The sequence below is a fragment of the Poecile atricapillus genome, chromosome Z (genome assembly GCF_030490865.1).
Source record: "Poecile atricapillus isolate bPoeAtr1 chromosome Z, bPoeAtr1.hap1, whole genome shotgun sequence".
Classification (NCBI taxonomy): domain Eukaryota; kingdom Metazoa; phylum Chordata; class Aves; order Passeriformes; family Paridae; genus Poecile; species Poecile atricapillus.
In genome coordinates, this window is record NC_081289.1 from 128,555,852 (window position 1) to 128,582,720 (window position 26,869).

Here is a 26,869-nt window from a genome sequence, read left to right on the forward strand (position 1 = left end):
TAACAAATCCTTACATCATCATAACATAAGATTCAAACTTTTTAACTGACATGTTACAAAAAAAGGAACAAAATTTAGGTGAACCCTTACATAAAGCTCCTTCCCAAACTAGGTCTTCACAAGATTACTTTCTCATGCAACATTTCACTTACAGCACAACAGTACAAACTAGTTTGGTATGAAGTAGTTTAATCCCATGACTCGATTTCTCTTGCAGAACTCTCCATCCTTACTTCTCCTGCATTCACACTGCCTCTGCCTCTGTAATTCTAGGAAACACAACAAGTCTTAGTTTAGAATTATTAATGCTTTCAATCATTTAATGGTAAGTCACCACAAAACAATTTTAGCATTCTGCATGCATCTATCGCAAGATAATCTGAACACTCAAAGTTTTCATTATTAATCTCCTACATACAAGGTTTTTTGACCCTGGTGTTAAATTACCGCAGTTTAATCAACCTCAGATTTTACCATATGTGGGAATAACACTTCCCACAGTTCACATCCCAACTTGTCTTCTTACCAAACACAAATCAGTTCATAAAATTGTGAGGAAAAAAACTTCCTTCTCCACTATATACTTAAGAATGACTGTCTGCATTACTTCCCAGTAAAATTCCTTTGGAAAAAGAATAAAGCTCATTTATCTCCAAGACTCCTCAAAATAATCACATAAGAACTTCTGACAATTCCTCTTTCAAATTCATCATTTGATTATCGAATGGACTTCTCTTGAAAAATTGAGCCAATTACAAATTAAAGAGTTTCTGTCAGACTGACATGAGAAGGTCTCATAATAATTAAAACCTCACAATCTACAACTCAAGGAGTTGGTGCACTGTATGTATATGTGATATTAAGGGCAAAATTCCCCATCCAAGCAGACAGATTTCGCAAGAAAATCTATTCTATTATGGACAAAGAGTCACAGTCAGATTTGGTAGCTCAGAGGTCATAAAGGACATAGACAGACTTGGACCTAGAAATGACGGATGAAATGCTGGGAGACACAAAGGCTGAAGACTTGCATTTGGAAACCATCTAGTGAGACCCACCTCTGAAAGCAATTTAGTAAGAAAGCAAAAATAAAGTGTCCTTTAACTAGAATATACAAAAAAGATCCACTAGTCAAGCATTACTCTGCAAGAAAATGTATGTGTACACAAACACACACAACAGCTGTAATGTGAGGGTGCAAGTTTGAGAAGCAAGTGACATTTGTGTAACAGATCTCATGAAGGCCCCCTAGCAAAATTACTCAGATCTAGTTAAGTGGACTAGCCAGCCAGGTAAAAACACCCAACCACCCAATGTTTTCAACAACTATGGTATGGGAAAAGATAATGAAAGGAATTCATTCAGCTTGAACTGAAGCTTCAGACATTGTTTAGGCACTGAGAGCAATTATTTCTACTATGGTCTCAAAGAAAGTACATTTGTACATTTGTTGTTGGAAGCAACTGAGATGTGATGAAGTTCTTATGGAATCAAGACATAAAGGTAAGGCTTTCAAATAGGCATAAGCATAGAATTTAAATCCTAAAATTAGTAACAGGAAGACTAGAAGGCTTGTCCCCGTCACCGACATTAAGGATGTTGACACGGACCAGACTAGGACATTTATGTAACTATAATTAGCTGAAGTTTTCAGTCAAATGAGTTGCTTGACTGGGTGATTCATAACAAGGAGCAACTGTATTATCAGCAACTATTTGCTCCCACCCTCCATGTGAAGCAGAGAGATTTCTGAACGACAGCTTCTGTGCATGTTTGCATGAATGTTTTCTTCCAGAGGAATCCTGACTTTATAGATCAAGACTATGGCAGCTAGTAAGGGGCCACACTGTAAGAACCCAAGTCAAGCACTTGTCTGAAACTAGTTTCAGTAATACTGAATTCTTTGATGATGCACAACTAAGGGATGCAATTACAGTCAGAACAGTTTCAATGGCATTACTCTGGTCACATTCCACTAAAGACACTTTTAAATCAAGACAAAGTTCCAATAGCCAAGACTTTCAGTTGATTTCCAGACCTACCTTCTGGGTATGAATTGGGAGTCGTCCTCCTTCAGCCTCAAAAGCAACTTCCGTCAACCAAACAGGAACTTCCTGCTGAGCCTATGCAATTAGGAATATCCATTCAGAGACTTTGACTGCTTTACCAATTCAGATTAAGATTTCCATAACTGTACCAAAGTTGCTCAGTACATTCAAGTGAAATCTTAACAGAAGAAGTTAAGCACCAAGATTTGAAACTTACATCTGAAAGCACTTTAATTAGAGGCTGTGCAAGATGACCATCTGAATTGTTATCAAAGAAGCCAACTGCTTTCCCTGTATTTCCACAACGACCAGTTCGTCCAATTCGGTGTACATACTCTTCAATGGTGGAAGGAAGATCAAAATTAATAACATGCTGAACGCTTTCAATGTCCAGACCTCTTGCTGCCACTGAGGTTGCCACAAGAACTGGACATTTTCCAGAACGAAAATCCCGAAGAGCTATTTCTCTCTCTCTCTGTTCTCTATCTCTAGAAAGAAAGCAAGGGTTAGAATGGATGTCTCTAAAATCTACAGTATTATTTAAGATATAATTTAAATGCCATGATTCATGGGAAGAAGCTCTGGGGGGGTGGGAAATTAATTCAAAACATAAAAAGACCCAAACAACTCATACACTGCCCAGTTTAGGTTTTCTGAATTTTTAACTGAGGAGCAGCAAGACAGAGCAACTGATTGAACTTAAGTCTGTAGAGAAACTGAGTTTTTTTTAAAAGAACTGGAGATAACTATGCATTAAAATCACTGCCACTCTAAGAAAATGCACTTGCTTAATTGATTACAAGTGCTTTTCCTACAGCTTTGTAGCAGGGAGACAGAACAGCAAAGACAGAGTCAACAAATACTCCTGCACAGGCCATTTTTCAGATATAGTAAAAAAACTGTGAGCAGTCAACAGTACAGAACTTGTCTTCTGTTTATCATGACTGAGCTACAACGGTTCAGGGTTTCACTTGTGCTCTTCACTGTCCAAATAAGAAAACAAATTAGAAAGCTAACTAGTGCTCTTTAGGATCTTAACATGAGATATTTAGTGAAGCCTGGTATAACCACTACTCCAGAGAAGAGTAACTATCCTAACTTCAACTCAAAAAGGTAAAATTCATCAGAAACCAGTAACATTCATGACAGTTTAACAGCTTTCATTGAACCAGTTATTCTATGCATACTTCAATTCACAGTATAATAATTCTACATAAATGTATTTAGAACCTCCTCCCACATAGGGGGGCTGCAATTTAGGCTCGCTAGGATCAGAAGGCCAGATCTTCTCAAAAGCTGTGTGGCTTTCACACACCTACAAATCCAACAGCCACAGGATATACGCACAAACATCCTGCATCATGCTAAGACCATTTTAGCCTTTCTTAAACCTTGATATTCTTGCCTCTATCAGAACACATGGCAAGCTAAACTATGCAGATACGGCCAAATGCGAGTTCTCAATAAAAGCTTCTTACAAAACACAGGTGACTTTCACTTTAAAAATACTTACCCATGGATACTAGTAGCTGGTATGTTTTCTTGACAAAGAAAGCATGCAATGAAGTCAGCTTTTTTCTTTGTGTCCACAAAGACCAGAGTTCGTTCATTACCTATGTTGAACAGAAGTTTAAAGTCACTGCAGTTTGAAACATGATGCATTTTCACTGTATAGTGAGGCACTTATCTGTACTAGCATCTCATGCAGGCACACATTTTGAACAGTCTTTGAAGTATGACTGTAATTTCTTTCCTATTCTGAGCTAATTAAATTCAATCCATCAATTTCTGTATCAATACAGAAACTGAGTGAAGAAACATACATTGTTTTTCTACTCAATAAAAGGAGGAAACAAACACTGTTCCCTGTGACAGGCATGCATTCCCTTTCTACAGCATGTGGCTCAAAGCAGCACATTATCCTGAGCGCTGAACAGCAAGATTCCACAGACTATTTTTTAATTCCAAACTCACATTCAGTCTTCAGCATTAAAACTTAAGACATATAGAACAAACATTGAAAAATCCCAGATACTACTAAAATACAAGCCCAAACATTCACACAATCTTAACATATCTGTAGTCTTGGGATAATACCCCCAAATGTTGAAATACTGTAACTGATCATATAAAGTAGAAACCCATCTAGAAAGGTCATCTGCTAGTACTAATAGGGATGAATCATTAACAAATACTGGGCATTAGACAAGATTCAATGACATTTGCAAGTCCCTTCCAACCCAAACTATCCTATGACTCTATGAAATGCCTAAACAAATAAGCCTAAAAACCCACTGCTCCCCAAGTTCTGCTTGAAGCTTCATCAACAGTGTTGTAAAGCATGCAACACACAACAAAATCATACAGCCATGATCTTTTAAACACAAGTTTAAAACCAAGAAATTTTGACTTCCCTGGTGAACAACCGGCAGCTAGCAAAGTTACCTATGCTGTGTAGAATTTCTATCAGTTTATCCCTCTTGAAATACTGAGAAACTTGAAGAATATTCTGCTGAACATCGCTGCATGCTCCACCCACATGTCCAACAACAACAAATAAGAAGTCAGTTTTCAAAAATTCACCAGCTAGCCTGAAAAAGAGACATAATAGAGCAACATGAAACATATTACGCAACTAATTTTGCCTTAAAATCATGTACGACACTGAAATATTTTTATCCTCCTTTTTGTGAGGAACAACACAAGTAGTCTTATATACATTTTTTAAAAACCAGAAGAGCCTGCATAGTTTGGGTCCAGCACACAAACCACATCCTGGGCTGCATGAAGTGTAGCCAGCAGGTGAAGGGACTCCTGCCTCTGTAAGACCTCAGATGGAGTACTGCATCCAGCTGTGGCATCCTCAGCCAGAAGACAGACATGCTGATTAAGATCCAGAGAGGCCACAATGATGATCAGAGGGCTGGAACTCCTCTCCTCTGAAGACAAGCTGAGAGAGTTGAGGAATGGGGATTATTAAGCCTGGAATGACCTTTTTGCAGCCTTCCAGTACCTAAAGGGGCATTACAAAAAAGACAGAGAAACCTTTCACACAGGCTGATAGGGCAGGACAAGTACAGGCTGGACAGAGATTGGATCCAGACCAGACCTGGAGGAAAAGACATGGTGCTGCTGGTGGATGAGAGGCTGGACATGACCCAGCAAGCCTTGCAGCCCAGAAAACCCACTGTGCCCTGGACTGCATCCAAAGCAGTGTGGCCAGCAAGGCAAGGGAGGGGATGCTGCTCCTCTGCTCTGATATTGTGAGACTCCACCTGCGTTCAGCTCTGGGGTCCTCAGTATAACAAAGATGTGGACCTGCTGGAATGAGTTCATGGAGGCCACTAACCTTATAACAGAGCAGGAGTATCTCTGCTATGAAGACAGACTGACAAGAGGTGGGGTTGTTCTAAGGGAAGACAAGGCTTCAGGGAGACCCTGGAGTAGCCTTCCAGGGTGAGCAGCTGCTCGATACTCAGCTGCCAGCTGAGATTAAACCACAGCCTCTCAGTGGCAGATGTAAAACCCCAAATCCTAAACTGAAACTCTCCAGTCAACTAGAAAAACACATGTTTTTCTCAATTCACTTGTACAGAAAGTTTCAACGATCAGATCAAAGGTCTATGTAACAGCAGAAACAAGTCCAGGTATAAAACCAAATGTTATACTAAAACTAAATCTGATTATACTCACTGAACTGAAGTGCAGGACAATCTGAACCCAACAGGTCCAAAGAAAGCACCTTTGTGTCCAGTACTACCAAGACAGTATACTGTTTAAAGCTCTCCTGGCAGCAGAGTATGAGGAAATAATTTCCTCACTTCAGCAGCAGAAAAGCATTAAATCCAGGAATGAACTGACTCCAAAAAAGAAAGGTTTTCACACACTAAAATGTGAACAGTACCTTCAGGCATTTCAGTTTCAGATGCTTACAAGAACAACAAAAAAAAGCTGAAACATCACCCCCCCACCCCCCCAAAACAACCAAAAAACCCCCAAACAAAAACCCAAAAACTGAACAGGTAAACACATGAACACAAACTATACTTGTGTATGGTATCATCTGAATGCTTGATGTGCCAGCTGAGCAAACAAGAGCATTTTTAGTTCACTACAAGGTCATTTTTCCATACAAAGAACCCTATGAAAAACATCTTGACAAAGAACCAAGGCCACAACAGGCAAGTCCTGCTTTAAGAAAGGTGATATATTTCCACTTAAGTGGTCAGCCCTACCTGACTGAACGGGAGAAAGCAGCCCATTCCCCTCTTTCATTCAGGACAGTGAATGACTAAGAAGTATTTTCTCCCTGCCTCAAAAAAGGTATTTCAGATTTTCTGAGACCAAAGGATGTTGTCAGGATTTGACTCACTGAATTACCAACACTCTAACAGTATCCCTACCACATAAATCATCAAAATTATTTGCACTGCTCCAACTGAAGTTTAGAGACTATTCTCATTTAACAGTATTTAGATGCTGGTGTCTCAAAAAGGAGAATAAATACTAAAAAGTTTCCATCTGCCTGCAGGGAATTAGTTGTTTTGTTCTGTTACTAAGCAACTATACTTACCGTCTGTGGAAGACTTGTTCCCGTAAGTGAGAGGAACTTTAAAAGTATTGAGTAGTAAATATATAAGATTCGTCATCAACCTATCTGTAGAAGCTTTCAAACTACTGATAAAAAATACCAATTATCCACATAAGTAAGAACAGTTTATCATAAATGCTGGTAAGTTGAGCAATAATAACTGGTATGTCTCATTAGCCAAAGACCGTGTTACTAGCAACATCATTGGTTTAGGGCTTGCACAGGTGTGGTGGGGGAGGAACAAGAAACCAACAGAGGGAACATGAGGACTTCTGCAGAAGTACAGTTTAAAAGCCTTCAGACTGCTTTCTAAATTGCTTAGGAGTCCCCACCTAAATTAAGCAGTTAATGTTTTAGAGTCCTTGCTTATATTACACAATTAATATTACTATTATACCTTTCGGTATTTTCAAGCTTTTAAAAATAAATGTTTTTAACTCTTCAGATATTTAGTTCAATACAAGTACGTCTTCAGATATATTTCTATTTTTATTCTACTCACCTCTGTACTTCCTCAGGAAAAGTGGCACTAAACATTAGTGTTTGGCGTTTGTCTTTTTGTGGCATGTCTGGGAAAGATACCAACTTCCTCATATCTGCACCAAAACCCATATCAAGCATGCGGTCTGCTTCATCTAGTACCAAGTATTTCACATTATGCAAACCAATCTGCAAGTATTTCAGTCAAAGAAAAACACTATTGGTTCTCAGACAGTATGCACTTACAGAATAGCCTAACCACCAAAATCCACCTTTTACTTACTTCTCTCAAGTTAATAGGAAGTGAAAGTACTATGATTTGTTTACATTTCAGTCTCTACTTAGCCTTTTAATCTGCACAAATTCACACACCACAGTGCTTCAGAACTTGGTTCAGCAATGTAAACACAGAGCACGGAAGCCAATTATAATTCAGGCCATTTTTTTTGAATTATGCTTTGAGTTTTAGAAATATTATCTTATAACCCTCATTCTCAAAAAACCCTTTTTTCCCTGCAAAAAATTATGTTAGAAAGCATTACTAAGGATATTAGAACGTCACTGTTGCTGACGAAGACTATCACTTTTGACTAAAAGCCTGATAACTGCAGAAAAGTGATCTCTAATGTACTACCAAGTGTTTTTCCAAACTTAAGTTTGTTCAGTGAACATCACTGAGTCACCACTCTAACATATAAAAAATTCAGTAAGAATTTATAATAATAGGGGAAAATAAAAATTCAAATATAGTACTATATAACCTGGAGTTTTTTGTGGTTTATATTGATTTATTAAAATGTTGATAGTATCAATATCAAACTGTGACGGACAAAGACTGTCTAACCATTTGAAGTCAGAAAAGGTATGTTTATGCAGCGCCGCACTAATGCAGGAGCAGCCCCTTTAACATGCACTGCACCGATTACAGGCCTTTTATTTACAAAAGCATTGAATACAAATACATATTCATAATCCAGTCACCACCCACCCTCTGCTTCATATGTTCATCAGCAAAAAGCAATTAAGTATGTGTAGTTTGTTCTTTGAAATGGGTCAGTAGTCTTTTTATGGGGAGGGGTCATAGAACGGAGGAAGGAATACAGCTCTTCCTCGTTCTGACCTTTCTACTTTTTCAATGCAAAGTGACAAATGAACCTGTCTTGGACTCTCAGTTTTCTGTCTTCAATGAGTTTCTGATATGTAACTGTTCTGCATTCTTGAAGTCTCTTAGCAGATTCTCTGTTTCTCATTACAAGCTCAACTGAGCAAACATAAGGTTGACAGGCAAGTAGTTATTCAAATCCAGGATAGCTAACTATTAACTCCTAATTTTAGCAAGGCCCATCTATTTATTTTTAATTAGCTTCAGTGAAGCTTATCCTTAGTTAAAATCTTCTCTAAAATTCTAAATTCTTCAAAGTTTGTGTCTCAGGATCAGCATGAAAATATAGTGCCAGACAGATAAAAAAGCCACTGTAGCAAGACAAACAGGACACCAAATGAAGATCCAATATAGAATATGCCAGAAGAACAAAGTGAAGGTGTTCCAGGAATTTAAGCTATAAAATTTTATTGCCATGACCACTGCAGCCACTTTATTTAGACTGATATCATCCAGGTGTCTCTGAAAGGAAGTCAAGAGATCTAGACTCAGGCTGCTCCTTCAAAAACCTCATGGAATTCAGACAGTCCAAGAAAACCTCACTTGTATTTCAGTGCTGTAAACCAATCTCTGCTTCTACAAATTTTAAAGAATGAAAAACAGTATTTTATCTTTTAGGTAAGAGTATTTAGGTAATTCAGATGAAGTGTTAAGATCTTACCTTTCCTCTTCCAATGATGTCTAGAAGCCTTCCTGGAGTGGCACACAGTATATTACAGCCTTGCTTTACCTGACGAATCGAATAGTCTGTTTGTGTACCTCCGTAGATCACAACAGGCCTTATGCAAGTCCTATGATATAGAAAAAGGTTTGGATTAATTGTGTAAGTATGCAAATGGTACTGTTTCATCAAAGTTCATAAAAAAGAATCAAATCTACCACAAATCAGTTTAAGAGTGGTTTAACTCCTTCAGCATATAGCTCGGTCCAAAAACAATGCTCAAAACCAGAAACTCACTCAAAATAAGCTCAAAGCTCCCCCTCCTCGCACTATAGAACAGGGGCTGCCCAAGTGGCTTGCTAGGAACAAACACAATTTCACACACATTCTTCCGTATCTTCAACTGAGACCTACTAACTTTAACAAGTCAAAACAGTGATAAGACTTTGTTTTATACAGCATGCTCAGAAAAAGTAGACACATCACTACATATGCCTCTAGAACTCTGGAAGTAATTTTTGCAGACCTTAAAAGGGCAAAATAATAAAGACATAAATGGCATCTTTATAAAACAGCTAATCACACTGGCCATACAGTGTGTGACTTAAGGATTAGACAGGAAATCCACCCAAAGACTACTCAGTGTTCTTCCCACCAAGCTTTTTGGTTCTATCTGCCAACTAGAGATACATCAGATACTCTGCTGTAGAAAACCACTTCTCTAAGAACTACCCTATGAAGCTCTGAATCATGGGTACAAGCTCATCTTTATAACACCTTCTGCTAAGGTTTTTACATGCATGCAGTGAGTATTTCCACACCCAAATTCAAATGATCTTTTACTGAAGATACTAATTCCACTTCATATGCAACAATGGTGATCAGATAAACCTGGTGAATTTTTGCCAAAGCTAATTTAAACTTTTCAGAAAGTTCTAGTGAAGAATGAAGAACAGAAATTTCCTCTGGAATCATACAATTTCAGTATTTATCCACTATTAGTAGACATACGTATTTCAAATTCCCATTTGTGAATTAAATCAAAGAGCCTAAGATGATAAATCTCAACTAATCAATATGCATGCACTCTTCTTTAGACACTACAGGTTCATACCCTGATACTGTTTAACTCATTCTCGTTTTTTCCTACAGGCCAGCTGTGGAGGCTAGCTTTGGAGCAGGCTGTAGGCCCATGGCCTGCCAGGCCTGCCTGAGAGCTAGCCTGGGAATTTCATGGGAGGATTCAAAACAATCCTCAAAGACAGAAAACAGCCTGCAGGTGCTGCTTGTCTGTTCCCGTGTTTTCCTTGCAGGAGAAAGTCAGGGGGTGGTGAACCCCACTGACCAATGATGGTAATGTAGCACTTTACTAACCAATAAGAGTTTCCTTTCTGTACTTTCCACGAACTAGTCTATATAACATGGCTGAAGCAATAAACTAGAGATTCTCTCCTGCTCTGACTCCCTTGAGAGTCCTGCCTTTCTTTCCTGCCATTCCCAATTAGAACGACAGCCAGCTGTAAGAGAAACTTTTTAGATTCTGATGTTGTTTTATGGTGAAATCATCTGTACCTAGTTTAGAATAGCATAATGAACAGAATCAGTTACAAAATTATAACTTCTTAATAACGCATTTATTAAGTGGATATGCAAACATGATCATTCTTCCTGAAGGCAGAGAGCTTCCAAGTGTAAGTTTCCTTGAAAAAAGGCAAGTATAATTTATCCCATCAGATTCTGCAGCAATGATGTTCTGCATTTCACCTCCAAACAGTAACAAACTGCTACATACAATAGATGTACTTCTCTTCTGTACACTGGTAAAAACCTATTACTTAGTAAAAAGATTAATGACAAATCTAGTACAAATGTACTCTCACACGATACTTAATGAGAAGTTTAGATATCTAGTTCTGTCTTGAGAGCTCAAAGTTTCCCTGAGCTATGACACATCTGTCTAAGACCAGAAACACAGGGAAGTAAGAGTAATTAGAAACCCTCACTGGAAGCTAACTAAAACCGGTAACACCCACCTCCATTTTACCAATATGAAAGTAAAGCATGTATAAATTACATAAGACGAGCTAGTAAGTTTCTTCATATTTGAATACATCTAGTGCAGGTATCTCACTGTGCAGCTGCAGTGCAAGCTGCTGACTGACCTCTGGGTGGCAAGAAATAGCTGGAGCCCAGGCAAGAGACCATGAACTGGTGCTGACCCTTTGCTTAACAAAGGGTACAAGGACCTGCATCACTAGCCATGTTATCTGACATTCAGACTCTGCAGGAGTAAATAACTCAGTAAAAAGACCTCAAAGTACTAGGTACATAAACTGAGAACATATAAAAGTCAGTGATTCCACTGTTCAGGGATCCCTTCAGGAGACATGCTGCTGGAGCAGTTGCATGCTTCTTCAAAACAACGAAATTACTTAAAGAAATCAGGTCTGAGATTCTGCTATGGGAAATATGTGGTCAAGTCAGTGAGGAAACCTCATCTGACTCTGAGTGGTGCATATACGAAGTCAAGCACAGCAGCCAACAGCTCACTAGAGCCACCTGCTGCAAAGGGACTTTGATCCCAGCAGTTTAAGTCCCTGGTGGTGTCAAAGTGACTGCAGGAGTGGCTCCTGGACAGTCAGAAATTCTTCCAGACAGGAAAATTTTCATAACACATCTTTTAAGAAATCTCACTTTTCTCACCAGTGATAAGCTGAATACTCATCTCTGCTTCGAAGTGGACTAAGCTTTCCATTCACACACTCCAGCATCAGAAAGATTAGGCACTTAAATCCCTAGTCATATAGTAAGAAACCTGCTAACCAGTGCTATAATCTGAACTCATTATAATCTAAAGTGTTTGTAATTTGATTGGCACAATTGCAAGTATTTATGAAAAAAAACAAAGCACGGCTGATTCAAGCAAAGTAATCATCAATCATCAATACCAGGAAACAGTGCAAGAGCTTACCCATACACAAATTTTCTTGCTTCTAGGAAGATCTGATTTACCAGTTCTCTAGTTGGGGCAGTAATAATACATTCCGGTTCTTGCTGCTCTTTAAAGCTACTGGCAGTTACACCATCCCTCATCATTTGGGCCACAACTGGTACAAGAAAGGCTGCCTGGGGGAAAAAAAAGCACAGCAGAATTTGGGTTGTTTATAGTCTTAAAAGCTTTCATCAGTCACATTAAAATCTGTCTATCAGTCTTAAAGCTTGAATAACAATGCACACAATGATCAAGGACATCAGCCCGCAAAAGGATTGATCTGAATACACAACAGAACATTTAAGCTTATTTCTCCTTGTTAACCACAATGGAAGTATGTCTGGATATTAACATTCTAGTAACACAGGAACACAATCATGCAGTGGCTAACTCTCCATACAGTTCCATACACTGATGACATACCCTGGTAATTAAGTAACCCCAGATTAAAACCAGCCTTAATGTGTACTCAAAAGCTATAGGTTATCATCAGTAGGTCTGTAAAGTAATTATGTACTAGCATTCTCCAGACTGCTAGAATTTCAGGTCAGTTTGCAACACAGCTGCACCACACCAGCACACTTACTGCCACATAAGACTAGATATCCACAAACTTGCATCTGTACAGCAGTCCCAAAAGGATTCAGACTATTCAGAGCACAGGCTTTGAATATTTCCCCTTCTGCAAACAGAAGAGGTCTTTCAAAGTAAGTAACTAGTAAGCTACATTAAATCAAAACTAGGATTTCACACTAAACTGAATAGCAAAAAGCTACATTTCATAACCAAACATTCCCATTCACCAGCTATCAGTGGTTAGGTTTGGATACATTAGACAGTTTTAAAAAGTTGAGACGATTTTCAACTTAATATCAACTCTCAACACTGTTCCGTGCAAAGCTAATCACCTAAAACCAAGACTGGTGCAGATCAGACTTCATCAAACCAAGTACAACAAACCTGCACAACACAGTTACACTCCAGCATAAGTTTGAAAAGAAAAAACAAAACCAAAACACACACAAAACTCATACACACAGCATAGAAAAATAAAGAAACAAACAAACAGAAAAGAAAAAACGAAAACAAACCAAAAACAACCCACCAAAAATAACCACCAACCAACCAACAAAACCAAACACCCAAATAAAAAAACCCCACTAAGTAAGACAGAACTCCACACAACACAAAAGTCCCTACTTTCAACTCCTGAGGTCCTTTAATCAGCAGTTTCTAAGACTACCTGCCTATACTTACGAATCCACAGCTGTATCTCTGAAGGTTGGCCTGCTGTATCAAAACACTGAAGCCCAAAATGTGATAACCCTGTTATGTACCTGACATGTGCCATTGCTGTGCAAGTGAAATTACTGGACAACAAGCAGTTAAGGATGTTGACATGTGGAAGAGTGAGGCATCCCCCTGACAGCTCACGGTCACACACTTTCAGTAGAATAAATACTGCACAAAATGCTCACAGTTTTTCCTGATCCTGTCTGGGCACATGCCATTAAATCCCGTCCTGCCAGTATAATAGGAATGCTGTACTTCTGTACTGGAGTAGGTTTAGAGTATCCAGCTTTAGCAATGTTCACAGTTAAAGTATGACACATGTTAGTGTCTGCAAAACTCTGTAAGAGAAAAAATTATTAACAGTTATTACACAATCACAGATGATAAAAGTTTAAAAACCAAAATGTTTACTGTAGGATACAGACATCCGAATACTAAAGAGTATTAATTTTAGAGGCAGACTCACCAGTCATTTAGGTTGTCAAGGCTCCTAAAGGTGAAAGCCCCAAGGGTCTCTAAAATAAGCTCATGCCATTCAAATAACATTGTCTGCAGGACAGTGAATGCTTTGAATGCTTTCAGCTGATCTTACTAGTTTTATGACAAAACTGCTTGGAAGCCATATACCTGGACTCAAGCAAGTAAATTAACATAGCATGCTATGAAAAAAAACTGGAACTCTTTAGCTTCATTTAACAAGGGAGTTATACGTGGTCTCTGTGCTAAAATCGGTAAGGGTACCTGAAACAACATTCCTAACCAGGACCAGAAAGCAATACAGGTGACAAAAATCAGTTTAACTTCAGTGAGAACACCTTTCACAAGACGGATGGGGAGAACACCCCTGGATCTACTCTTCTAACACAGGTCCTACTAACCCTGCTGCACTTCTCATTATTTGCCCTAAAAAGAGCTTTTTTTCTCTTTAAAAAACACTGGCCACTCATTATAGATAAAAACTAAGTTATTATGTTAAACAATGAATTGCAACCACAGAGAACAGGGCTTTTTAAAACACTCCTGTGTCCAAATACTACCCCAACAAGCCTTCATTTACATTTTTAAGATCCCCCAGTAACTGACTTCAGTAAGGTAACCATAGCAGCCTGCCCAGAAACTGCTCCCAAAGACCTCTTTCTTTCAATATCTGAACTGGTATTCTTCCACAATTTTAATGACTGTTCTTTCTATATATCCAGTATTACTTTCTCTGGACTACTTATGTAGCTTTTTAGTTATTCTGAATTCAAGTTTTTATCATTCAAACAGGGAGCATCTCCTTCCAACATGACACTATCTGCAAGATTCAGTATTTTTTATTAGTATTTTCATTCGCTGCAAATATTGAACCGACTACACATTCTTGTAAATCATGCTTCACATAAACTGTGAGAATAACCAGTTCACTAACCATTAATGCTGCTGGAGGGTCCAATCCTGACACTTCAACAACGTTTTCATCATATTTGTCAAAATTCATTCCTGTCTGATAACGTGCAAAGATGGCTTCTTCATCATCAGGTGGAGGAGGGGGTATATAAGTCACCTTTGGACCTTAAGAATACAACCGCTTAAGTTCATAAACAATATAAAGAGAAGTTAAAATAAAATTTTAAGTATGAAGCTACTGAAGTCAAGTTCAGCTGTATTTCCCTTTTTTTCAGGAAGGCAAAAAATTCCATACACTCATTCTACTTAATTTTATAAAACTTAATTTTATACTATGAGACCTACAATTTACCTCTAAATTAAGTCAGACTCATAAAGCATTCATGTCCACATCTGCTCAAGGACCCCACTTCCCAGAGGTATTTGCAAAAATTAAATTAGGCTCTTCTTTATCATCTGGACAGACACATACTCTTATGGCACAAGGAAGGACACGCCTCCCTTGCAACAAATTATTCTTTCTTTAAGATTCTCTTTCTTCATTAAATTCCATACAGATAGATGCAATTTTTGCATACCAAAATCCAGACTGGTTTTTAAGATGCTAATACTTTACACTATAGTCATGAAAAAGGAATTACTATTCTGTGTGAAAGATGCAGTTATGTCCACTATAAGCACTAACACATTGCCTCTGTAAAGAATTCCTAAAAATCATTATTTGAACTAAAAATTTGAAAAAGTTGAGTCAAAGAGAGGCAAATCAATTGTTCTTCAGATATTAAGCATCACTTCTGAACATGTTTACTAATCATCTGAATTAAACCACAGAATGGTTTGAGTTGGAAGGAACCTTAAAGAGCATCCATTTCCAACCCCCATGCCACAGGATGGACATCATCCACTAGACCATGCTGCTCAAAGCCCAACTGGATGTGGCCTTGAACACTTCCAGGGATGAGATATCCACAAGCTCTCCAGTCAACCTGTTTCAGTGCTTCACTGCAAGTCACTCTCTGAATAAAGAGCCATTTAGCCACGTTTTCTATGATGAGAAGCTTTTTTACGAGTATCACACAAAATGTTTTACATGGCCATCACAGTGGTTTAATCCCGCTAATCTGAATTATAGTACTCCTGTGAGTAACATATTACTACGCTTTAAGTAGGACAACATACGTAGCCAGGTACAGAAAGCATCGGTGGCGAAAGAATACAGCAGAACTACGGGGAGAAAATCCCTAGCAGACAACAAAAACCCCTCAACACTAAAATAAAGCTAAATCAGGAATAAGTGGCCTGTCAGAGCTATACACCTTTACTTGTCAGCACTGAAAATAAAATATTTCCCTGTACAGAAGGGAGACAGTCTAGATCAACTCTTTCAAAACTTACAAGTTCGTTAAGGCTTACTTTCAAATCTGGGGTTAGCACCTCTACTTCACTGTGCATCAACTGGACCAGCATCAGCAAGACAAAGAAAAAATACTACGTAATACAACAGTTTAAAGGAACTGCTTTGTCATTAATCATCAAGGAGGAAATTCATACAGTTCACCACTAAAACATCTCACCTGCACCATCTGTGAGTGTTCCTCTTTCTCTAGAACTGGGAGTTCCAGACTGAGGTATGTCCCCCTGCCCACCTTTTATACCTGTAACAGACACGTAGCAGATACGGGTAAAAAATTAGTACTGTGAAATACTACAAACTAAAGCCAGCTATTGACTCCAATAAATTGGCAGAGCAACAGTCCCAACAACTTCTTCATTAGATCCAACCTATCCTGTACTATATCCAATAATACTTGCTTTTAAAAGAGACCATTCATATGCCACAACACAGCTGAAGAACAGAACTAGTAGTAGGAATTCTCAGTTCTGTGTGGTAGTTCTCAGGAAGCAAACAAATCCAGGAAGATCATTAAACATACCCTGTACCCATACCAAACCACTCTGTATGATAAGAGGCCCAAACCATCTAACTTACTCTCACCTTGTCCAAAGCCACCACGAAATCCTTTAAACCCTCTGTTCTGTGTACTAGCACCATCTACAGCTTTTCGTTCTTGAAAACCTGCAATAATACAGCATAGCACACAGTAACTCAATTTGCCCACTTCTATACAAGCAGATCAAGTGCCTTTTATCTGGCTGAAGAACAGAGGTCATTCCAAAGCTGTCACTCTTGACTGCTAGTTCTCAGAGAATGGGCAAAGCCAGAAAGAATGACCAGTGTATCCTGGCATCACACAAACAAGTTAATACAACCAACTTACCCTCACCTTGTCCAAAGCCACCACGAAATCCTTTAAACCCTCTGTTTTGTCTAAGGGCATCTTCTCCATTTCCTTCTTGAAAACCTGCAGTACAGCGTAGCACACAATCAGTAAAGTTTGCCTAATTTTGATGTGCAGGTTAAGCACCTTTTATCTGGTAATTATTCTTCTCAGTCCTTATTTTATTAATATGAAAAGTACAATATAACAAAGTGATTCTCCTAAATATATGAAAAAATACTTTTTTGCCAGAAAGCATTTTGCTGCTCTATCATACTGTAAAAACAACGAGCATCATCTGGTAGATGACACCAGTAAGTTCTCCTAGCACAGCATCTGTGGCCTCCTCTCCTCCAATGCCTGGTGTATACCAGTATGTCAGCCAGACTGGTTTTTCCACATCAACAAATAAAAACTAGATCTTAAAGGATATTGCAAAAGACAGTATCCTAAGTATCCAAAAATATAACAGTCTTTAAATACAGCTATACAGCTTCCAAGTTACCTCACAATTGCTGCTCAAGAGTCTACAGCAAAACTGCTTATCACCAGTGCCCTGCATCTAAGCGCTGCTTAGTCTTGCTTAGTCTAACAAGACCAGCACTCCCTTACCATAACACAATTAGCCCAAAAGGTAGGAAAATGGTCCTAATATTTTTTGAAGAATAAAAACTGTACTGGCTTTGTAAAAAAGCAGCTTTTTTTTTAATAAAAAAGAACTGCTACCATGTATTATGTAATATTATACATATGTAATATGTAATATATGTAATATATAATATTATATATTATATAACTTGTATTATGTCCTCAATGAGTACTACCATAATGCCACTGTAACACTTACTAAAAATCATTACTTGAACCAAAAATAGTGTCAAATCAATTGTTCTTCAGATACCAAGGAGCACTTCTGAAAACATAATGACAGAATGGTTTGGGTTGGAAGGGACCTTAAAGGTCCCATAGTTAAAACTTCCCTGCTATAAGCAGGGTTGCCACACACAAGATCAGGCTGCTCAAAGTCCTAATCAAGCTAACAATTAGCTACATTGCCATAACCCACCAGTGAGGAAATCTGTACAGTTCATCCCCACTACTAAAAAGTCTCACCTTCACCATCTGCAGGAGTTCCTCTTTCTCTGAGAGCTCCAGACTGAGGTATACCCCTTTGTCCATCTCTAGTACCTGTAACAGACAGTGTAGTGCATATAGGGTATAAAATTACAGAAATCACAGAATCAACTAGGTTGGAAAAGACCTTTGAGATCACCAGGTTTAACCCACGAGTGAGCACAACCTCATCAATTAAACCATGGCACTGAGTACCAAGTTCAGGCTCTTCCTAAACACCTCCAGGGACCACAACTCTGCTATCTCCCTGGGCAGCCCATTTCAATGCCTAATCACCCTTTCTGTGAGGAACTTTTTTGAGATGTCCAGACTAAACCTCCCCTGCTGCACCCTAAGACTATTTCTTCTTCTCTTGTCACTGGCTGCCTGGGAAAACAGGTTGATCGCCACCTGGCTACAACCTCCATTTAGTTGTAGAGAGTGCTAAGTGCAAAACCAGCACGTAAGGTTTTTAATCCGCACCTAAGCCTCCTTTTCTCCAGGCTAAACACCCCCAGCTCCCTCCACCACTCCCTATAGGACCTGTGCTCCAGACCCTTCACTAGCCCTGTTCTCTCTCTGGACTTGTTCCAGCATCTCAAGATCCTTCCTAAACTGAGCGCCCCAAAACTGGACACAGCAGTCAAGGTACAACCTAACCAGTGCCAATCAACCACAACCACTCTCCTGGCCCAGCTGGCCACACTACTGCTGATCCAGACCACGATGACATAGGCCTTCCTGGCCACTGGTTCACATTCAGCTGCCTATCAGTACCCCCAGGTCTCTTTTCTGCCCGTCGGCTGTCCAGCCTGTAGCACTGCAGGGCATTGTTGCGACCCAAGAGCAGGACCCAGCACTTGGACTTAACAGACCTTGTATCATTGGATTCAACCCATGATCCAGCCTGTCTGGGTCCCTCCGCAGAGCCTTCCTGCACTCCAGCATATCAACACACACACCCAACTTAGTGTCATCTGCAAATTTGCTAATGGTACTCAATCCCCTCTTCCAGATCATCAGTAAAGGTATTGAACAGGACTGGGCCAAACACAGATCCCTGGGGGACACGATGAGTGACTGGTGACCAACTGGATGTAGCACCATTCACAACTCTCTGGGCCCAGCTGTCCAGCCAGTTCTTAACCCAGCATGTGGTCCAAGCCATAGGCTGACAGCTTTTCCAGGCATATGCTATAGGAGATAGCATCAAAGGCTTTGTTAAGGTCCAGGTAGACAACATCCACAGCATTCCTCTCACCCATCAGGTGGGTCACTTGGCCATAAAAGGAGATCGAGTTCAGCAGGCAGGACATGCCCCTCCAAAATCCATGCTGGCTGGGTCTGATCCCCTGGCTGTATTAGACGCGCCACATGATCACACTCAAGATGATCTGTTCCATGATCTTGCTGGGCTCCAAGGGCAGGCTCACAGGCCTGTATTTCCCCAGATGCAGTAAGAAGCTGTTCTCCATACACTCAAAGAACCTCCTAGACTGCACACTCTCCACAGTGTTGAGTTCCCAGCAGATGATTTGGCAGGTTAAAGTCTCCTACATGAGCAAGGGCTGGTGATCTTGAAACATCCTCCAGCCACTTACAGAGTAATTCACCTATCTCTTCATCCTGGTTAGGTAATCTATAAGACACCCATCAGGATGTCAGCCTTGTTGGCCCTCCACTGATTCTTGCCCTTAGGCACTCAACCTCAACATCACTAATCCTAAGTTCTGTAGTGTTGAGACCTCTCTAATACACGAAGTGACTCCTCCACTTCTCCCTTGCCTGTCCCTTCCGAAGAGCAAGCAGAAATCCACTGCAGCACTCCAATAGTATGAGTCATCTCACCACATTTCTGCGACAGCTACTATATCAGAGTTTTCCCTCTGTACAACGGCTTCCAGCTCCTCGTTACCCATGCTGCACGCATTTGTGCGCACATACTTCAGCTGGGCTCTCACAGCTGACTCTGGCTTGCCACCCTTAGCCTCCCCCTCTGGAAAGCCTGGTCATCCCTTCATCCCTTCCCCCTTCAAACCTACTTTAAAGCCCACTCAATCAGCTCTGCCAACTCTGGCCTAGACAGAGCCTACTTGATTCAAACAGGCCTGCTGCTGGCTGTGAAAACTGGCCCATATCAGAAAAACCAAAATTCACTGATGGCACCAGGCCTTAAGTCAGTTATTGATAATATGGGTTCTCCTGTTCATCATTCATCCCTGTTACTGAAGGAACTGAGCAGGTTATCGCCTGTGCTCTTATCCCGTGAACCAACAGACCCAGAGCCTTGAAGTCGTTTTAAATTGAACTGGTGCCCCTCTTGTCACTGTGAACCTGGATAGCCAGCAGTGGGTAATAATCAGAGGGCCGAATTAGTTCAGGGGGTCTCCTGGTGATACCCTGTAGCGGGCCCCAGCAATGCAGCAGACTTTCCTGTGAGGTGGTTCCAGGTCCAGTCAACACACTGGGTCCTCAGATCCCCTTATAAGCAAGCCACCTACTACAATCACCCTTCCTTTCTTCTAAATACCTGAGGTTGTGATCCATCTGACAAACCCCAATTGGAAGACCCTCCAGAGATATTTTTTTCTTGAGTATCATCTGCCTGACCTTCTGGATCCAGGGTCTCATTCCTATTCTATAAGGATACCTGGGAAGGCAATGGCAAGGGAACACTTTGATTTCGAAGAAGGGACTTGATTCCCCGCCATCTAGGGAGGTCTCCTCCTCCTCCCTGCAGGAGGCAGGGCTCCTCTGACATCTGCTGAGTTTCTCTTAGAGTTGGAAGGGTATAACTCCCCTGGTCTATTTCTCTTTTGCTACCTCTAATACTCCTCAGCCATTCCATCTCTTAAGCTCTGCCCCTAGACAGAGCAAATCACTCACCTGCTTACACCACAGGCAGATTTTTTTTTTTTGCACCATCTTCTGGTACTAACACCAGGCCAAGACACTCCCTGCAGCCAGTGGCCTGGACACCTGTTTCCCTCTTGGGAAATTATGTCTGGGTTAGCAAACCCTGGCTGACAGCGGCAATTGCTTCTGACCATTTGCACATCAGTACTGGACCTAGTAAACGGGGGTGGAGGGGGAAGAAGGGGGATGACAGAAAACCAACCAAACAAGTACAAAACCAACAACAAACCTGCCAAAACACCAGTGACGTACTAACACACAACCCATCACGAGGAGGATGGCTGTGTCCCAACTGTGCAAACTGCCACATAAATGGGCATGCCAGTCCCTGTTGTGCCACACCTTCACTGCCCTGCCCATTTCAGCACTCCTACTGCCTGCCATGCTATGCCCCAGTTTGCCCACTCCTGGTCACTGGCGCTCCTAGAGTGTTTTAAATTGTATGCAAACGGCCCAAATACTGCCCCTAGCTCACCTGAACAGCTGGCATGGGGTGGGGGGACGGGATGAGGGAGCTGCTTGATCAGCTCCTCTAAATCACATGCACATTATCACGAAATACTACAAACTAAAGCCAGCTATTGACTCCAATAAATTGGCAGAGCAACAGTCCCAACAACTTCTTCATTAGATCCAACCTATCCTGTACTATATCCAATAATACTTGCTTTTAAAAGAGACCATTCATATGCCACAACACAGCTGAAGAACAGAACTAGTAGTAGGAATTCTCAGTTCTGTGTGGTAGTTCTCAGGAAGCAAACAAATCCAGGAAGATCATTAAACATACCCTGTACCCATACCAAACCACTCTGTATGATAAGAGGCCCAAACCATCTAACTTACTCTCACCTTGTCCAAAGCCACCACGAAATCCTTTAAACCCTCTGTTCTGTGTACTAGCACCATCTACAGCTTTTCGTTCTTGAAAACCTGCAATAATACAGCATAGCACACAGTAACTCAATTTGCCCACTTCTATACAAGCAGATCAAGTGCCTTTTATCTGGCTGAAGAACAGAGGTCATTCCAAAGCTGTCACTCTTGACTGCTAGTTCTCAGAGAATGGGCAAAGCCAGAAAGAATGACCAGTGTATCTTGGCATCACACACACAAGTTAATACAACCAACTTACCCTCACCTTGTCCAAAGCCACCACGAAATCCTTTAAACCCTCTGTTTTGTCTAAGGGCATCTTCTCCATTTCCTTCTTGAACACCTGCAATACAGTATAGCACACAGTAACTCAATTTGCCCACTTCTATACAAGCAGATCAAGTGCCTTTTACCTGCTGAAAAAAAGAAGTCATTCCAAAGCTGTCACTCTTGACTGCTAGTTCTCAAAGAATGGGCAAAGCCAGAAAGAATGACCAGTGTATCTTGGCATCACACAAACAAGGTAATACAATCAACTTACCCTCACCTTGTCCAAAGCCACCACGAAATCCTTTAAACCCTCTGTTTTGTCTAAGGGCATCTTCTCCATTTCCTTCTTGAATACCTTCAGTACAGCATAGCAGAAAATAATGTAGTTTGCTCAATTTTCATGTACAGATCAAACATCACTTATATGACTTAAAAAGCCATTTCACTGCTTTCACCCTTGTAATGGTAGTTTCTCAGGAAGCAAACAAATCCAGGAAGAACATTAAACATATGCCATACCCCATACCAAACCACTCTGTATGAAAAGAGGCCCAAACCATCCAACTTACTCTCACCTTGTCCAAAGCCACCACGAAATCCTTTAAACCCTCTGTTCTGTGTACTAGCACCATCTACAGCTTTTCTTTCGTGAAAACCTGCAATAATACAGCATAGCACACACTCAAATTTGCCCACTTCTGCATGAGCAGATCAAGTGCCTTTCATCTGGCTGAAGAACAGAGGTCATTCCAAAGCTGTCACTCTTGACTGCTAGTTCTCAGAGAATGGGCAAAGCCAGAAAAGAACAACCACTACATCCTGCCATCATACAAACCAGCCAATACAAAAACTTACTCTCACCTTGTCCAAATCCTTTAAACCCTCTGTTTTGTGTAAGAGGATCTCCATTTCCTTCTTGAAAACCTGCAGTACAGCACAGCACACAATCAGTAAAGTTTGCCTAATTTTGATGTGCCAGTCAAGCCCCTTCAATCTGGTATTTGATCTTCTCATTCCTTGCTTAGTGACTTCACAAGCAGTTCAATATATAACAGAATGTTTTGCCTAAACATATGAAAAAGATGAAGACAGGAACTACTTTTTGACAAGAAGTCCGACAGAAAACAGAACTGCTCTCCTGTACAATTTCAAGAAGTAAATCAAACATTGGGTCTGTAAGTATTCAGCTTTACATCCGTGTATGCTAATCAAGCCACTAACCTCAACTCTTCATTAAGGCCACACATCAGTTCAGACTTCTGGTTCGAGGGCAACTGACAGGATTTGGCCCTTCACAGTTTTCTAAACTGGTGCTATAGAGGATGGTGGCAATGCCAGCTGCTGCGTGGTATGTAGTGAGGATGTGAAAACATGTCTTTCAGATCTACATAGCTGTATTTTTTCGTAACTCAGAACAATTATTCAGTTGGCAGTGAGAATTATGTAGTGTATTTTTATTTCTAATCCCTTTCCTTAGTCACTCTCCTGATGGGAGGATAAGGGAAATAAACATATGCATAGATTTGAATCACATGCATAAAATAAAGGTATTCCTCATTTTAGACTTAAGTTTCACAATTCATCTAAGGTCCAAACAATCAGCTTAGATCATAATTTACTCCTTAGTCCTCATTCTTCAGTACAACACCTATTCTATCATATTGTAACAACGAGCACCATCTGGTACAGGACACCATCAAGCTCTCCTAGCACAGCACCTGTGGCTTCCTCTCCACAAAGCCTGGTGTGGTATGTCAGTCAGTTTGGTTTTTCCACATCAGTTAAAGACAAAAATTGTATCTTAAGGGCTCATATATAAATGATATGATGTGATATGATATACACATAAAATGGTATGATGTACATATACAATATCCTAAGTAACCATAAATACAGCTTGTGAGTTCATAATTGCTGCTGGAGAGTCTACAGCAGAACTGCTTGTCATTAGTGACCTGCACAAAATAAGCCTAGCATTCACCCACGATAACAGGGCTCAACAAAAGGATGCAGAAATGGTATAGGTTTTTTTCAAAGAATAAACTGTGCTGTGTTTGACTGGGGTAGGGACAATTTCCTTCACAGCAGCTGGCATGGGGCTGTGCATTGGATTTGCTGGAAGAAGTACTGATAATACAGGGATATTTTTAGGTAGTGCTGAGCAGCACTCACACTGAGTTGGGGCCATTTCCACTCCTCACCACACCAGCAAGGGGGATGAGGGTGCACAAGATGAGATGGGACAGAGCCAAGAAAGCTGATCCCACCCCATGTGGCATCAAATTCAGCATATAAAGCCAGGGAAAGCAGGACAAAGAGAAGGCATTTTGCATGATGGTGTTTGACTTCCCAAGCTATGGTCACCCATGACGGAGCTCTAGTTTCATGGAGCTGAACCAGCCTGCTGATTGAAAGTGGTGAACAGCAAACTTTTATACACTATATACAACTAGCTGTTAGAAATACAACCACTACTGGACGTTACCTTTGGCTGCAAAATTCCTTCCTCTACCAAAACTACTCACTGGCTGATGCTGTGTGTTCACAAATTCATCAGTATCTGTAATTAAATAAAAAAAAGAATTAAGTTAAAATTCAAAGCTCTCTTTAACTCACTACTAGTTATATGTTACTATGGAATTGCAGTAAATAAGGAAGCTTTGATAGTTAAAAGCAAAGCCTACTCCTCATGTTCTGTATATAATTTGATGCTGCTATTCCATGGAGGTCCAATGAACATACCACAATAATACTGTATTTTCCTTTTATCTTGTACAATGCTCAAGGGATCAAATTTTCCAAACATCAGTAAAGTCAGAAGTGCCTTTCACATACCAAAGGAATCTACACTTGGACTGAAAACAGATGAGGGGTCATTTGGTCTCTCAAGCAAGCTAACCTGCAGAAAGAAAAAACACACATCATGATGACTTTAGGTGTAGCCAAGTACATAAATACAAAAACAGCTACTAAGTCATGCACTGAAAGAATTTGCCTTCTACATCTTCTGAAATACAAACTCTCATGCTCTTCTGTTTACTTCAGTTTATCGCATTTCAGTATATTAACTGGCATACTGTTTGCATCTGAATGTTACCAGAAATCACATTATACACAGCTGTCACGTCAAGAACACTTAAATTTACAACAATCACTAAACAAAACAGTAGCAAGTAAATTGCTACCACAGAAAAAAACCCTGTTCAGCAACAGTGAACTCCTACGGCTGCGTACCATATTTCCAAAAATCACGGTAACAGGGGACACTACTGCCCAGCAGCCATTCAGGCTGCAGGGACACGGGCTGGAGAAAAGAAACGGAAAAGCAGCAAACACACTCCATCGCCATAGCTGCCCCTCCCACTCGTACCTTCTCAAGGGATCTGAGCAACGCCTCGTCCCCTATCTCCGCATTCCAGTCTTCTTCAATCATGCTGCGCTCAGCCAGACCTGCTTGCAGGAGTCAGAACACACCTGCACCCGCCAGGCTCCGGAGGCTACCGCGAAAGAGAAGATGGCGCCCCGCACTGAGGCTCGCTGTCAGGGGCGCCGCCGATATCTGCGGGCGCGGGTGACCGCGCCCTACCCGCGCGCTGTGGTGGTGGGGATGGAGGAGATGGTCCTCCCGCGGAAAAGCTGCCCGCTTCCTTAGGGCAACGCGGAGGCCCTCTCCAACCTCGTTCCTACAGTCCACAAAACTGCGCACCGAAAGAAGATGGCGACTACCACAGACAGATAGCAATACGGCCGCACGTGCCGCTGCCGCCGCGTCACGTGTCGCGCCCGGCAGCCAATGGGCGCGGGGCGCGGCCGGGCTCCGCGGGCGCGCCCCGGCCCCCTCACGTGGCGCTGGGGCGGGAACGGCGCTGCCGAGGCACGGCGGGCGCGGAGCCGCCGAGCCGCACCTGGCGCAGGAACCATTTAATTGTGCACACCTTTCCTGAGCATTAGGGTAATACCCAACCGGACGTGTGCTTTCTCTGGAACTAAAAAAAAAAAAAGAAAAAAAAAAGAAAAAAGTGTTATAGAGGTTACATGATTTAAAAACAAAAGGAAACAAAATTAACTCCCTGAACAACTCAAAATTAAGAACAACACCTTTTTCCCGCTGTTGTTATTAACAGACAAAGATATTTTTGTCAAATATAAGAAAGGTGGCTGAATTCCTGGCTCAGGATGTGATGCTGGAGTAGAGGAGAATATAGATTGCACTCCCATCAGTTCAATTAATCTACTAAAATTAGTAGCAAGTAGTCTGGCACTCCAGCTTGGGTTTCCAAGCTACCAGTGCAGTGTCTGTCTTCTCTGTACCTCTTTTCATGCTGTGAAATAACATAGCAGTGCTTATTCATAAAAACCTTAAGGAATGTCCTATGTCATTTCATAAACACAGTAAAACTCATTAAAACCTCCTTCACCATGTTCAGCAGATATTCCTCATGAGAAAAACAATTTGAAAAAATGTGTGTCTGTTCAATTTAATGCCTTATGTTGCAGAGAGGTGACACCAGATCTGTATTTCTGCAGTGAACATCTGAACGTCTAAAAAACCAAAACATCTGAACGTCTTAAAGCAGGGGCTTTAAGGATCAAGGCAAATTCCTGCAGCAGTTGGGAAATTTTGGAAGTGGTCTTTGAACTAATGCTTTTGTTATTTTCTCATTAGCCATCATGTGTTAAGCCCTACCCTTTGCAGCTGCTCCTTTTGCAGGAGCATCAAGACAAGAGTCAGGTTAGAGTGCAAAGTGGGTAAGAGACACAACCAGCTTCTCTGTCTCACAGTGAGGTGAAATCTGCAC

The 26,869-nt window shown here is 40.8% G+C and overlaps 1 protein-coding gene across 1 annotated transcript; it reads right to left on the reverse strand.

Moving 5' to 3' along the window:
- On the reverse strand, positions 1-25,503 carry DDX4 (DEAD-box helicase 4). The gene is made up of 21 exons (XM_058825901.1): positions 25,441-25,503; positions 24,906-24,969; positions 24,556-24,630; positions 22,932-22,994; positions 22,646-22,726; positions 22,348-22,425; positions 21,777-21,857; positions 18,009-18,083; positions 16,896-16,979; positions 16,613-16,693; positions 16,191-16,271; positions 14,639-14,781; positions 13,413-13,565; positions 11,914-12,068; positions 8,943-9,072; positions 7,142-7,308; positions 4,494-4,639; positions 3,562-3,661; positions 2,266-2,536; positions 2,043-2,123; positions 1-269 (listed from the first exon to the last, which is right to left on the reverse strand). Exons 1-21 carry the CDS (start codon positions 25,501-25,503, stop codon positions 189-191), a joined length of 2,253 nt encoding a protein of 750 aa, XP_058681884.1. The 3' UTR covers positions 1-188.
- Between the last annotated feature and the right edge of the window lie 1,366 nt (positions 25,504-26,869).

Excerpts from the sequence above, each read along its gene's own strand:
- DDX4 (XM_058825901.1), bottom strand. The coding sequence starts at position 25,503 with ATGATTGAAGAAGACTGGAATGCGGAGATAGGGGACGAGGCGTTGCTC. Across the intron at positions 22,995-24,555 it reads AAGGAATTTTGCAGCCAAAG|GTTTTCAAGAAGGAAATGGA; the intron begins GTAACGTCCAGT and ends GCTGTACTGCAG. Across the intron at positions 270-2,042 it reads TCCCAATTCATACCCAGAAG|AATTACAGAGGCAGAGGCAG; the intron begins GTAGGTCTGGAA and ends TGTGTTTCCTAG.